Source organism: Raphanus sativus, chromosome 5 (genome assembly GCF_000801105.2).
Source record: "Raphanus sativus cultivar WK10039 chromosome 5, ASM80110v3, whole genome shotgun sequence".
In the NCBI taxonomy this organism is placed as follows: domain Eukaryota; kingdom Viridiplantae; phylum Streptophyta; class Magnoliopsida; order Brassicales; family Brassicaceae; genus Raphanus; species Raphanus sativus.
This window is the reverse complement of record NC_079515.1, coordinates 3,877,024-3,889,068: the sequence shown is the minus strand read 5'-3', so window position 1 is coordinate 3,889,068 and position 12,045 is coordinate 3,877,024. Positions and strand designations below refer to the sequence as shown.

The 12,045-nt window shown below is 38.1% G+C and overlaps 3 protein-coding genes across 3 annotated transcripts; 1 reads left to right on the top strand and 2 right to left on the bottom strand.

Moving 5' to 3' along the window:
- Nucleotides 1–5,041: 5,041 nt before the first annotated feature.
- Nucleotides 5,042–6,851, bottom strand: LOC108860179 (ferritin-2, chloroplastic). Its single transcript, XM_018634084.2, has 8 exons — nucleotides 6,478–6,851; nucleotides 6,238–6,321; nucleotides 6,071–6,131; nucleotides 5,900–5,987; nucleotides 5,775–5,836; nucleotides 5,594–5,659; nucleotides 5,454–5,517; nucleotides 5,042–5,348 (listed from the first exon to the last, which is right to left on the bottom strand). Exons 1-8 carry the CDS (start codon nucleotides 6,762–6,764, stop codon nucleotides 5,296–5,298), a joined length of 765 nt encoding a protein of 254 aa, XP_018489586.1. The 5' UTR covers nucleotides 6,765–6,851; the 3' UTR covers nucleotides 5,042–5,295.
- Nucleotides 6,852–8,228: 1,377 nt separating this feature from the next.
- On the top strand, nucleotides 8,229–10,190 carry LOC108857436 (protein trichome birefringence-like 32). The gene is made up of 5 exons (XM_018631424.2): nucleotides 8,229–8,843; nucleotides 8,933–9,104; nucleotides 9,185–9,384; nucleotides 9,473–9,631; nucleotides 9,723–10,190. The coding sequence occupies exons 1-5, from the start codon at nucleotides 8,347–8,349 to the stop codon at nucleotides 10,063–10,065; spliced, it is 1,371 nt and encodes a 456-aa protein (XP_018486926.1). The 5' UTR covers nucleotides 8,229–8,346; the 3' UTR covers nucleotides 10,066–10,190.
- LOC108857437 (dehydration-responsive element-binding protein 2B) lies at nucleotides 10,066–11,808 on the bottom strand. The gene is made up of 2 exons (XM_018631425.2): nucleotides 11,665–11,808; nucleotides 10,066–11,302 (listed from the first exon to the last, which is right to left on the bottom strand). Exon 2 carries the CDS (start codon nucleotides 11,267–11,269, stop codon nucleotides 10,340–10,342), a length of 930 nt encoding a protein of 309 aa, XP_018486927.1. The 5' UTR covers nucleotides 11,270–11,302; nucleotides 11,665–11,808; the 3' UTR covers nucleotides 10,066–10,339.
- Between the last annotated feature and the right edge of the window lie 237 nt (nucleotides 11,809–12,045).

Genomic DNA, 12,045 nt, shown 5'->3' with positions numbered 1-12,045 from the left:
CAAGGACTCATGCTCTCCCTGATGTGCCCTTTCTCCAAGAGATCATTGACTTGTTTCTGAAGCTCCTTAGTCTCCACAGGATTGGTCCTGTATGCTGGCCGATTTGGTAAGGTGGCTCCTGGTACAAAGTCAATCTGATGTTCTATCCCTCTGATAGGTGGTAAGCCAATGGGATTGTCATCTGGAAATACATCCTTATATTCCTGCAAAAGACACTCAATCTCCACTGGAATCACAAGGTCAATGTTAGTAGAAGAGCTCAGCAATTCTTTGTAAACTACTAATATCAAGTTTGATTGTTCAATCATGGCAGTTTTGATATCTTTAGCAGTAGCAAAGAGGTTGAGCTTACTTACCTGGTCGCCCTCCTCCAGCAACAAGGTCTTGCCGGCTGCTTTAGTCTTCTCCCTCTTCATCTTGAGGTGCATCTGATCCTGGTGTACCTCTTGAGGTGTCATGGGCGCCAGTGTGACTTGCCTCTCCTTGTGAGCAAAGGTATATCTGTTGGTGAAACCATCATGTACTGATTTCTTGTCATACTGCCATGGCCTTCCAAGGAGAATGTGACTAGCTTCCAAAGGTGCCACATCACAAGTGATCTCATCCTGGTATTTTCCCACTGATAATAACACTTTCACTTGCTTGCTGATCTTTAACCCTCCCTCTTCATTGATCCATTGCAAGAGATATGGTTTAGGATGCTTGTACACTTCAAGACCCAGCTTCTTTACCAACTCATCACTTGCTACATTAGTACAACTTCCTCCATCAATGATCAAGCTGCAGACCTTGTCTTGGATCAAGCACCTGGTGTGGAATAGGTTCTCTCTCTGATCATCCTCCTTGGCTTTAGGTTGAGCATTGAGAAGTCTCCTAGTAACTAGTAGCTCTCCTCGGACAGGGTACTCCACTCCCTCATCATCAGTCTCTTGACCAGCATCTTCTTCCTCAGAAACCACTTCTCCATTGGCTAGGATAGTCATCACCTTCTTGTTGGTACACTCATTGGCATAATGCCCAAAACCATGGCACTTGAAACACTTGATGTTCCTGGTCCTAGTAGGCGTGGCTATCCCTTTTCCCTTGTCATCTCGTTTGGCTTCCCCTGAGGTAGATCCCTCCTTTGGTTTATCAGATGGCTTGTCATCCTTGGAGTAAGCCGGTTTGGAGGCTGCATTATATGGAGACTTGTTGGAACTCTTTCTTTTAATTTGCTGCTCAATCAGGATGGCTTTGTGCAGTAGTTCATCCATGTCCTCATACTCTTGTAGTTCCAATCTATCCTGGATATCTCTGTTTAGACCTCCTTGGAATCTAGCCATTGTAGCTTCTGCTCCTTCTTCCAAATCAGCCTTCAGCATAAGTGTTTCCATCTCCTGATGGTAGTCTTCTACACTCTTGGACCCTTGAGACAGCCTTCTCAGTTTCTGGTGTAGATCTCTCCCATAGTGAATAGGAACAAATCTTTTCTTCATCACAGTTTTCATCTCAAACCAGGAAGCTATCTGAGGCTCTCCATTGCGTCTCCTGGTAGTAGCAATCTGATCCCACCAGCTAATAGCATAACCACAAAACTCAGTGGCTGCTAGTCTGACCTTCCTCTCCTCAGTGAACTGCTGGCAATTGAAAACCAATTCAATCTTCTTCTCCCACTCCAGATAAGCATCAGGATCATTCTTGCCATGGAATGGAGGAATTCTAAGCTTGAGATTGCCTAGGTTATCAGCTGGTCGCCTGCGGTTATGGTGTCTGTTGTGCTGACTAGCCTGAGACTCGTCATCACTTTCTTCAGCTTCATCATCCTCTACTTGTTCACCATAAAGCCTATGACCTCCAACCTCAAACCGTTGTCCCCTGATAGGTCCAATGCGTGCTCTCCTAGCTCCAGCAAGAGCTGCTGCTCTCTCCTGTCCTGCATTATCATCAACTAAAACATCATTAGCTTGTTGAGTTCTATTGAAGTTGACTTGCATTCTCCTGGTTATCTAAGCCATCATAGCCTCAAACTGGACTTGATTGAGATTGATCTGTTGAACAGTTGGCTCTCCTGACCCTTCAGGTTGCTTCCCCTCTCGCCTCTCATCACCCATTGTTCCTGAAAGAGTTAGAGAAAACACAAAGCCAAGAACAAAATATCTCTCTCTCACTCAAGTTTCAAGTCGCCAAGTCTCAGCTCTTCCCACAAGTTCAGTTGAAAAACAAAGTTCTAAACTTAAGATCTAGAACAAAAAAACCCCAATGAACCAAGATAGAAAGATTTAAGAGATTTGGCACCAGCTGGCTTTACCACCCTGAGCTGGATTTCTCTTCAGCTATTCTTATATTTTTTTTTTGATTTGGATCAGAGATCTCTTTTTTTTTTTTTTTTTGATTACCAGGGTTGGCCCAGCCGGCTTACAACAGATAGATAGAAAAGAAAAGTGTTTGATAGAGTGATTGAGAAGAGTAGACAAACCAGAACCCTAACCTTCAAGTGGCTCTGATACCACTTGGTGCAGCCTGGGTATGGCTTAAACTCTGGATCACTTGAAGGTGGGTGGATATGGGTTGTTCTAAGAGGCTACTAGCACTCCTTTGAACTATGGACGTCTCCCTGAGCCTATGGATTGGCGACAAGGATGGTTTGCTACTCAAAGACACAAGATTACCTTGTATTGTCTAAGATGGGGTTCACTAGGAATTCCTTCCTTTAAGTGTGATCAATGTTCTTGAGCTGAGCAGAGAAAGCTTGAGACAAGGCAAACAGGTTGCTGTAAAATTCTTAGATTCAAAGTTGAAGAAGAAAAACAAGCTGCGTGGTCTTTAAGTAAAAGAGAAAACGATGTCTAACCTAATCCTTAACCAATTTGGTTTATGAGAATAAACCAAATCGACAGGACATCTAATCCTAATTAAAACTGGTTTAACTAATCCTAATTTGTCTTGGTTTGAAATAAATGAAAACCAAATAAACCAACTTAATTACATTGAAATCAAATTGAACCAACAAGCTGGTTTGTCTTGGTCTTCTCCCTTAGAACTTGCTCCCACGAATTTGGCTAAGTCTTGGAGGGTCTTCTCTTGAGCCCTCAGCCTTGATCTAGTTACTGGTCCACTCCACACATTGGCTGGTTCATTGGATTGATCTCTCTTGCTCAGGTTCACTTCAATGTCACTAGCTTCAAGCTCATCTTCTAAGTCAGTCTCTTTGGTATCACCTTTATCCCCTTGCTCAGGTTCAATCAGCTCTTCCTCATCAGACTCACTCAGTTCCTCTTCAATGTCTCTGCTCATGGCTACACCAGGAAGTTTATATTGGTGAATTACACATCCAGTGACATTAATGGCTTGTGTCATGCCAATTACGAACTAAACGGATGATTATGCATCTGTGTCATAATGAAAAAGTCTGATAGTGTCAGTGTAAAGATTACAACACTTTTTCTTCTTCTCATCTCACACATTCTCTCTCTCTTCTCCTTTCCTCTCACGTTCTCTTTCTTCATCTCTTTCACTTTTTTTTTCAATTTTTTTTTTTTATCACCATTGTTTTTCTTCTTTTGATTCTCTTTTTTTCTCTTCTTTTTTTCTCCCTCTTTTGAATATTTTTATTGGTTTTTCATTTTTTGATAATACATAAAATTTTAGATTCCAATTTTTTGAAACTACGGCAAAAACCAAAAATAATTTAACGTCAAATCTAGATAAAACCATTGAATCATTGATCTTGAAAATTATTAATTCTCTTATGTTGTATTTCTAGTAAAACATAATTACAATATAACTAACTTATCTATTACAGTATAAATAATATAATAGATAAGTTAGTTACTAAAATTTATATTAACGAGTAAAAACAAAGTTAACATGCAATAATCGTTATAGGTTGTTAATAGCTGGTATATCATTTAAAAATATAGTAGCTGTTAATATATGTATTAATTGTTACTTATCATATAGAATATATAATAAATAAACATATTAACATAGATCTGACATAGTGTTATATATGATCTAACATAGCATGTAGCAGATAACAAATTATATATCAGATAACATAACATGTATCTGGTAACAAACCATCTATCAATTTTTTTATCAAATTATATATCAGATAACAGAACATGTACCGAGTAACAAATATTTTATCAGATAACAACAAATTTATATAGCATACTAACCATTTATCAATAATTTGATATCAAACTATATATAAATTAAAATAACATGTACAATGTAACAAAATAATTTATCAGATAACAAACAGTTTATCAAAAATACATCAACTTGCAAACCATGTATTTACCAGTTTATCAAGTAACAAACCATAGCAAACCATGTATGAAACAGTCTATAAATTGACAAACTGTTTACCAAAATATTTATCAGCTACTAAATTAAATAAAAAATTATATAACATTTTACTGACTTCAACCCCATAATCTACCCAAAAATTAACTAAATACGTAATTTAAAAATTATTAACCAAATTTGCAAATACACATAATTTTCCAAAAGTTAACTAAACTCATAATTTGAAATTCTTAATCAGAAGGCTTTGAGAGAATATAAGTTAGAAATAACATAGTTTATATGATTACTGTCTTGTCAAACGGATATCAGCAAAAGAAAAAGTCATTTTTATTGGAGTTAATAAACGCTTCACATCCACGAGACTGACATCAATTTCTGCTAGCAAAGAAAAAAATCGTTTTTATTGAAGTTAATAAACGCTTCACATCCACAAGACTGACATCAATTTCTGCTAGCAAAAGAAAAAGTCGTTTTTATTGAAGTTAAGTAGAGTACAAAGTACTCTAGTAAGTAGAGTACAAAGTACTCTAAAGACATTATGGTCTTAAAATTATTAATCAATAGACAGATGTACTTTGCCAATGTACTTTGTCAATATAGATGCTCAATAAGGTTATATGTGCCAATTAACTCTTTTTCTTTATAATTAGAGATTATTAATCAGAGGAGTTTTACATTTATTCTCAAACTACTACTTGCTACATCGTTTCAGTATGCAAAAGTGTGACTATTATACATCGTTTCAGTATGCAAAAGTGTGACTATTAGTCACATTAAAAGCACTGGACTTCTACATTTATTCTCAGAGTACTACTTACATTCAAAAACACTCACGAACATTCTTTTAAACACAACATAGAAAAGAAAGAAGAAAAGAACTACTATTATTATCCATAAAGACCTCGTTCTAAAAAGATAGAACAGTGCCGTATAGCACAAGAAAAACATTATCACCAAATCAGAATCATCAAGAGCTGCATGCAACTTTCCTTCCTTTAACCCTCAATGCAGAACCTCTTGGTCATCCAGAAGCATTTGGTCAAAATGCCACACCCCTACACCAATTATTTAATCAAACACCCAAGAAAGAAAGAAAGAAAGAAAGTGCAATTGCAATTTATTTAAAGATGATCTTGAGGGGCTTTAAGGGACTTAATTACCATGACCCTTTCCAATTCTTCTTAGCTGGGCAACATACTCTGAGATTTTCTTGATAGCTTCGACCTGTTTTACGGTTCATGAGAAGAACACGTACTTTCTAAGTAATGATGAATGTACAAACTTGTGTGTTTAAATCTACCTGCTCTCCTAGAAACTCAGATTCGACAAAATCAACCAGCTGAACATCGTTGTTTTTAACACCCACCTGTAGGACCAAAACACAAGAGAGGTTAAATCATATTCATCTCTTTTTTTGTCTCAAGGCTATAACAGATAGTACTCAATAATTACAATTGATGGAACAATGAAAAACATCTTACACTTTGCAACTTGAGAAGCTTTTCATTTGTAAGTTTCTCCAAAGACAGTGCAAGCTCCATAGCTTATTAACAAAAAAAAAGAGTCAGAATCATCAAGAGCATAGCTTCATATCATCACAACTTACCATACAATGCATCTCCTTTCTCCTCGTGATCAAACTCAGAGAACGGCATCAAAATAGACTGGAGCTTCACTCTCCCACCACGCTTGTTCTGAAGACCAAATCCACCAAACATTACAAACACACACACTAGTAAAGGTCCATAATTAACATGATAGATTGTTGAAATCATACCTGGTACTCCATAAACTTCTCAGCGTGACCTCGTTCTTCAACAGACGAATCTTTGAAGAAACTGTCAGTGAAACCACCACCAACAACAGAAAGATTATCATCGATCCCGCATAAATTAATCCAATAGACAAATATATATTTTTCATTAAGACTAAAGAGAAACTCACTTGGCGAAACCTTTCAAACCAACATTATCTCTGTCAAAGTAGGCATACAGGGCGTGATAGATGTAGGAGACATTATACTCCACACTGTGATCCACAATATGTAACGCAAACAAAAATTATTAAGATTCAGATACATCATCACGTATTAACCAAATATACACAACCAAACACACCATGATAAGAGATCATCATTAAAGTTAGAGAAGGATTAAGACAAAAACTAAACACAAGAGCAGTTACTTGATCTGTTCGTTAATCGCAGCTTCAGATTCGTCCGAGAATCTGTGGCGGGCGAGAGAAACCAGAGGAGTTGTGGGAACGAGCAGATCCATTTCTTTCTTCACTTCCTCAAAAGGCTCGAAAACAACTCCGGTCAACGACTTGGTGCTCGTTCCTTTCGCCGCCTTAACAGACAACCTTGATCCACGGCAAGCGGTCGAAGGAAACATAACACTCGACGGAGGAAAGAGATCTCCAACGCCGCCGGAGCTCAAGATAGAAAGTGCGGGAGACGCCTTAAGCAACATCTTGAGTAATTCTTAACAAAGATCTAGAGAGAGAGTAACGGAAGATGGAAAGTTATATGTAAAATGTCGGAGCTAGCAAAACGGTTCCGAGAGAGAGAGGGGTTTTAAGAGACCGCGATAGCGTAGGGAGTGGATGACGTGACTTTATGTTAGTTTGACACGTGGAAAGACGAGACCTGGCTTGTGGCAGACGCGTGGTGTCTCTAGAATAGGCGTGTGCCTGCATTATGGCTTCGTGTAAATTATCTAACGTACGGTAATAAGAAAATCCCGTGAACAGAGTTTTGAAAAAGTTTGTAAATTATCTAAGTAGGATTATCCTAATATACACAATGTATATCCTTTCACAGTTCCAGGTTTTGGCGTCAAGCAACCTACGACATACCTTCCAGATCCACAAGAAGGTTAGGATGATCATAACTTTCTCGCGAACCATCTCTACGTGAGAGATTCGGTCTCTTCATAAAATCAAGAGCAGCAGCCTTTTTTTTTTATTTTTTTTTATTTTAAGTTAAAAAAAAAATCAAGAGCAATATTGTGACACTGTAGTACTACCTGCAAAAAAAAATAAGTTGTGAAGTCAAAATTGGTTTAACATAATATTAAAATATATTAGGTTATAAGATGTGTATCTTACCAATCAAAAAATTCATGAAATCCGTGAAAATTAATTAAAAATAAAATCTTGAAGAGTAATTTGATCCTAAAACATTTTTAACATATTTATTTTTATGTATTTAAGAAAGTTAATTAGTATTATTTAGTATTAACATTATGTTAATGTTATCGCTATATTTTCACATCAAACGTAATAATAAATTATATTCTATTATACTTTATACATGAAATTATAGATCATTTTTTTCAAAAATAGAGTAATTGTATACTAATAAAATTGGATTCCACATCAATACTACTATATGGAAAAACTTATGAGTAGCTCACCATATAATTAAGATACATGCAAGACTTTTGTTTAGATGTCTTGCGAATTCCTTCAAATTCTGAATCTGTTCTATCATCTATTTCGTGATCTATATTTTTTTTTTTTTTTTGTAAATTAATTCGTGATCTATATTTGTATGCAAGTTAAACAGTTTACATTTTATAATGCTCTTTTCTTCATCCCACTAGTAATATGTTTCAGATGCAGATATGAATACGATCATTCACCATCTAAAAAAATATATTCAGATAGTCAAATTCAGGCAGATGAACATAAGTATCATGAAAAGTTCAGAAACAAAACTGTTAACTAGGAACAGCCTTATCTAATTTAGTATTCCTATAAACTTTTTCCTGTACTTCGAATTAAATATTAACAGTCGTGACATCTTATGGGAAAGAACATGTGTTTGGTTGTGGATCGTGTAAGAGCACACTTGATTTTAAAACTAATCAAAAAAAAAAGAAAAAGCTGGCTGAAAACATTAGAAATTTAACTTTGATTAGAAGTAGTTCAGCATAGTCCAGATTTCATCTTTGTATGAAACCAAAACTTTTCATTTCAAAAAGTTGACCAAAAAGAAAAGAAACTTTTCATTGAAAAAAATGTATAATTCATAAAAGCGAAGAAGACATAATGAGGAAAAAAATGACGTCGTTACTGTCACCGTCTTCTTCTTCGTCTCTCCGTAGAAAACGCCGTCTCACCCACTTCTTCTACACCGTACTCGCTTTCATCCTCCTCGCCGCCTTCATCTACGGCCACGATTTCCTCTCCTTCTCTCCTCGTTCCCTTCACTCCTCACCAACGATCCTCAAACAAGTGAACGACCCTCCGCTTCCGATTCCACCTTCTCCTCCTCCGCCACCACCACCACCGACACCATCTCCTCCTCCTCCTCCTCCTCCTCCTCCGCCTCCTTCTCCTCCGCCTCCGGCGTTCGCGGTGGGGAAGACGCCGGAAGGATGCGATGTGTACAGAGGGAACTGGGTCAAAGACAAGTCAACGCGGCCGTTATACAAAGAATCCGAATGTCCGTACATCCAGCCGCAGCTCACGTGCCGCACGCATGGCCGTCCCGATAACGACTACGATTCGTGGAGATGGCAGCCTCACTCCTGCTCCCTCCCCTCGTCAGTCTCTCTCTCTCTCTCTTTCCAAATTTAGCCAAATTTTAGATTTCAATTATAGTTGTTTGATCTTCAGATCCGGTGTTAATTAGGTTCGATGCGAAGATGATGCTTGAGAGCCTAAGAGGGAAGAAGATGATGTTCGTCGGAGACTCCCTCAACAGAGGGATGTACGTCTCTCTCATCTGTCTTCTCCATTCACAGATCCCTGAAAGTTCCAAATCCATGGATACTTTTGGTTCCCTCACCGTCTTCTCTCTCAAGGTGAACAACACTCTTTTTTTTATATCTCGTGGAAGCCGTTGAACTTTTAGATATGATACTTAGATCTTTCTTTTATCTAGGATTACAACGCGACGATTGAGTTCTACTGGGCACCGTTTCTTCTCGAGTCCAACTCGGATAACGCCACTGTTCATAGAGTGACGGATCGGATTGTGAGGAAAGACTCGATTAACAAACATGGTAGGCACTGGCGAGGCGCTGATATTGTTGTGTTCAATACCTACTTGTGGTGGAGGACCGGCTTCAAGATGAAGATCTTGTATGTTGTACTAATCCATGAAAATTTTAGAAACTTTGCTCAGATTCTATTCTTAGTGATTTTTATTGTTTCTTTTTGTTGATTGAAGGGAAGGTTCGTTCAAGGATGAGAAGAAGAGGATCGTTGAGATGGAGAGCGATGATGCTTATCGTATGGCGCTCAAGACTATGGTTAAATGGGTGAAGAAGAATATGGATCCTTTCAAGACTAGGGTCTTCTTCGCTACCATGTCCCCTACTCATTACAAGTCAGTAGTCACACTTTTTAACATGGTCGGCAAGTCGAAACTCTATTAGATATAGTCTCAACATCTTTTTTTTTTGTTACTCCGTTATCAGGAGCGAGGACTGGGGAGGGGAGCAAGGGAAGAACTGTTACAACCAAACGACACCGATCCAAGACATTGACCACTGGCCATCAGACTGCAGCAAAACGTTAATGAAAGTGATCGGGGAGGAACTAGACGGGAGAAAAGACTTTCCGGTGACGATACTGAACATTACACAGCTCTCAGGGTATAGGAAAGACGCACACACGTCGATATACAAGAAGCAGTGGAGCCCGTTGACGAAAGAGCAGCTAGCCAATCCGGTTAGCTACTCGGACTGTATACACTGGTGCTTGCCTGGTCTTCAAGATACTTGGAACGAACTTCTCTTTGCTAAGTTATTCTATCCTTGATTCTTTTTCTTATTTTTTTTTTTTGTAATTTATGGTTGTATTTTCTGTTAATTATGTAACACTTTTGTTATAGGAAGAGGGTGAAAGAGTTCCTCTCTGTTATATCTTATATTAAACTTAAAACACTTATTGATCTAAAGTAAAGACTAGAAAGTAACTATTTTTTTCCAATGTGAAAACAAATCATTAACACCAATTTCTTGTTGCTACTATATATGATCAAATCTGAAGATTCTACTGCAGTCTTGTAGACCATTCATCGCCTCAGAAGCTCTCAAAGATCCAAGTCAAAGAACTCATGCTTGCCGAGTGGCTCCTGCTGAAGAGGATGTGAATTGTAACCTTCAGGGTGTACCTGTACCTGGTTTTGGGTTTGGCAAGGATCATGACCGGTTAACTGGCTCACATCCATATCACCAAGAAGTGCATCAATATCAAAAGAATCATCCAGATTCCAAAAACCCTGATCGTTTTGCATATCACTAAGCCAACCATAATCCCCAACAGTAAGCATATCTGACTCCTGCTGCGGCTGTATCACTTCTTCCTCCTTCGGTATCTCTACCCCATTCGATAGTCTGCTCCAATAATCCTTATCAAACTCATTCAGCCTTGTATTCGCATCATGTCCTTCCTTGACATCTAAAACCTGACTAATAACTGGTCTAGATTTACAGTCAGCTTCCTCTTTCTTCACACAAACATCACCACCAAGAACAGTCGTATCCTCAACCGTACACACCTCACTCTGACCTGACGTACTAGTAAACTCAGAGCTAACACACTGCTGATGAGGAAAATTAAGCCGAGCTAATGGACCGTACATAGCTCTAGCAGCTTCATCATAAGCAGAAGCAGCTTCTTCGGCGGTAGGGAAAGTGCCAAGCCAGAGCCTGCTTACTTTATTAGGTTCACGGATCTCTGCAACCCATTTACCCCAAACCCTTTGTCTAACTCCTCTGAAACTAGAGCGAGAGTTCTCTGGTCCGCCTTTACCTTTCATACAGCCTTTCTTGGACCCTTTTGCAGGAGCTTTCCGTTTAGGTTTCTCTCCTTGTTTTATAGAGGAAGCATTAACAAAGTCGTTGTACTCTTTCCACTTTTTGATTCTATCAGCTACCGTTGTACCGTCTGCTCTAGCCCTTGATTTCCTCTTTCTTGATATTGTTACTGTATTGGTTCCTGTTTGATTGTAAACAGCCATCTTCTTCTTCTTCTTGCAAGCAAATCAAAGAATCTACAAGAGACCAAAAAAAAGCTTAGGGCTCGGAAAACTCTCTCAAGTCTCAAAAGTTAAAGGATTCTAAAAACAGGAAGGCGACCAAATTGCAGAGAATTTATAATTATATATAAAGACACAGAAACTACTTAGCCACCAAGGATGTTTTCCTTGGACACCAAGTTTGTTTTTTGTCTTTTATTATTTATAGAAAAAGGAGGAAAAGTCGAAACTGAATTTTTCCAATTTTTCCTTTATCACCGAATAGTGGGGACCAAGCTAGTGAACGATGCTACTAAAGCCAACCCCCACAGTTCAAAGAAAGCGTGTAACAAAATACACCTAAACCCTAGAAAACTGAATCGAAAATCTCGACGTACTTAATTGATAACTTCAAAGTTCGAGTCGAATCTCTTCTTCAATGGTTTGTTGTTCGCGTGTGACGATCGATCTGTAATTTGTATATCTTCTGAGCGTTCGTTCTACTGTCTCTCTTTTTTCTCTCTCAGATTTAAACTTTTTTTTTAAGAAAAGGGGGTCGAGGGTGTATTTATAGACCTTCTCTGGATAACTATGATATTTTATGGGAGAGGAGTTACATGTATCATATGTCGACACGTGTCACGATCCTCACCACAAAAACACGTTCTCGATACGCGTAAGCAATTGAATCCTTAGCACAGTGGATAAACCATTTAATTCAATTAATTACTATTTTGACAATATCAATGATATATATTTGGTTTTCAACACAAAAATTT

What these genes read in the sequence shown, in the direction of transcription:
- LOC108860179 (XM_018634084.2), bottom strand. Translation starts at nt 6,764, where the DNA reads ATGTTGCTTAAGGCGTCTCCCGCACTTTCTATCTTGAGCTCCGGCGGC. An exon ending in GCGATTAACGAACAGATCAA is followed by an intron (nt 6,322 to 6,477) that starts GTAACTGCTCTT and finishes TGTGGATCACAG; the next exon opens with TGTGGAGTATAATGTCTCCT. An exon ending in CTGAGTTTCTAGGAGAGCAG is followed by an intron (nt 5,518 to 5,593) that starts GTAGATTTAAAC and finishes ACCGTAAAACAG; the next exon opens with GTCGAAGCTATCAAGAAAAT.
- LOC108857436 (XM_018631424.2), top strand. Translation starts at nt 8,347, where the DNA reads ATGAGGAAAAAAATGACGTCGTTACTGTCACCGTCTTCTTCTTCGTCT. An exon ending in GGCTTCAAGATGAAGATCTT is followed by an intron (nt 9,385 to 9,472) that starts GTATGTTGTACT and finishes TGTTGATTGAAG; the next exon opens with GGAAGGTTCGTTCAAGGATG. An exon ending in ATGTCCCCTACTCATTACAA is followed by an intron (nt 9,632 to 9,722) that starts GTCAGTAGTCAC and finishes CTCCGTTATCAG; the next exon opens with GAGCGAGGACTGGGGAGGGG.
- LOC108857437 (XM_018631425.2), bottom strand. Translation starts at nt 11,269, where the DNA reads ATGGCTGTTTACAATCAAACAGGAACCAATACAGTAACAATATCAAGA.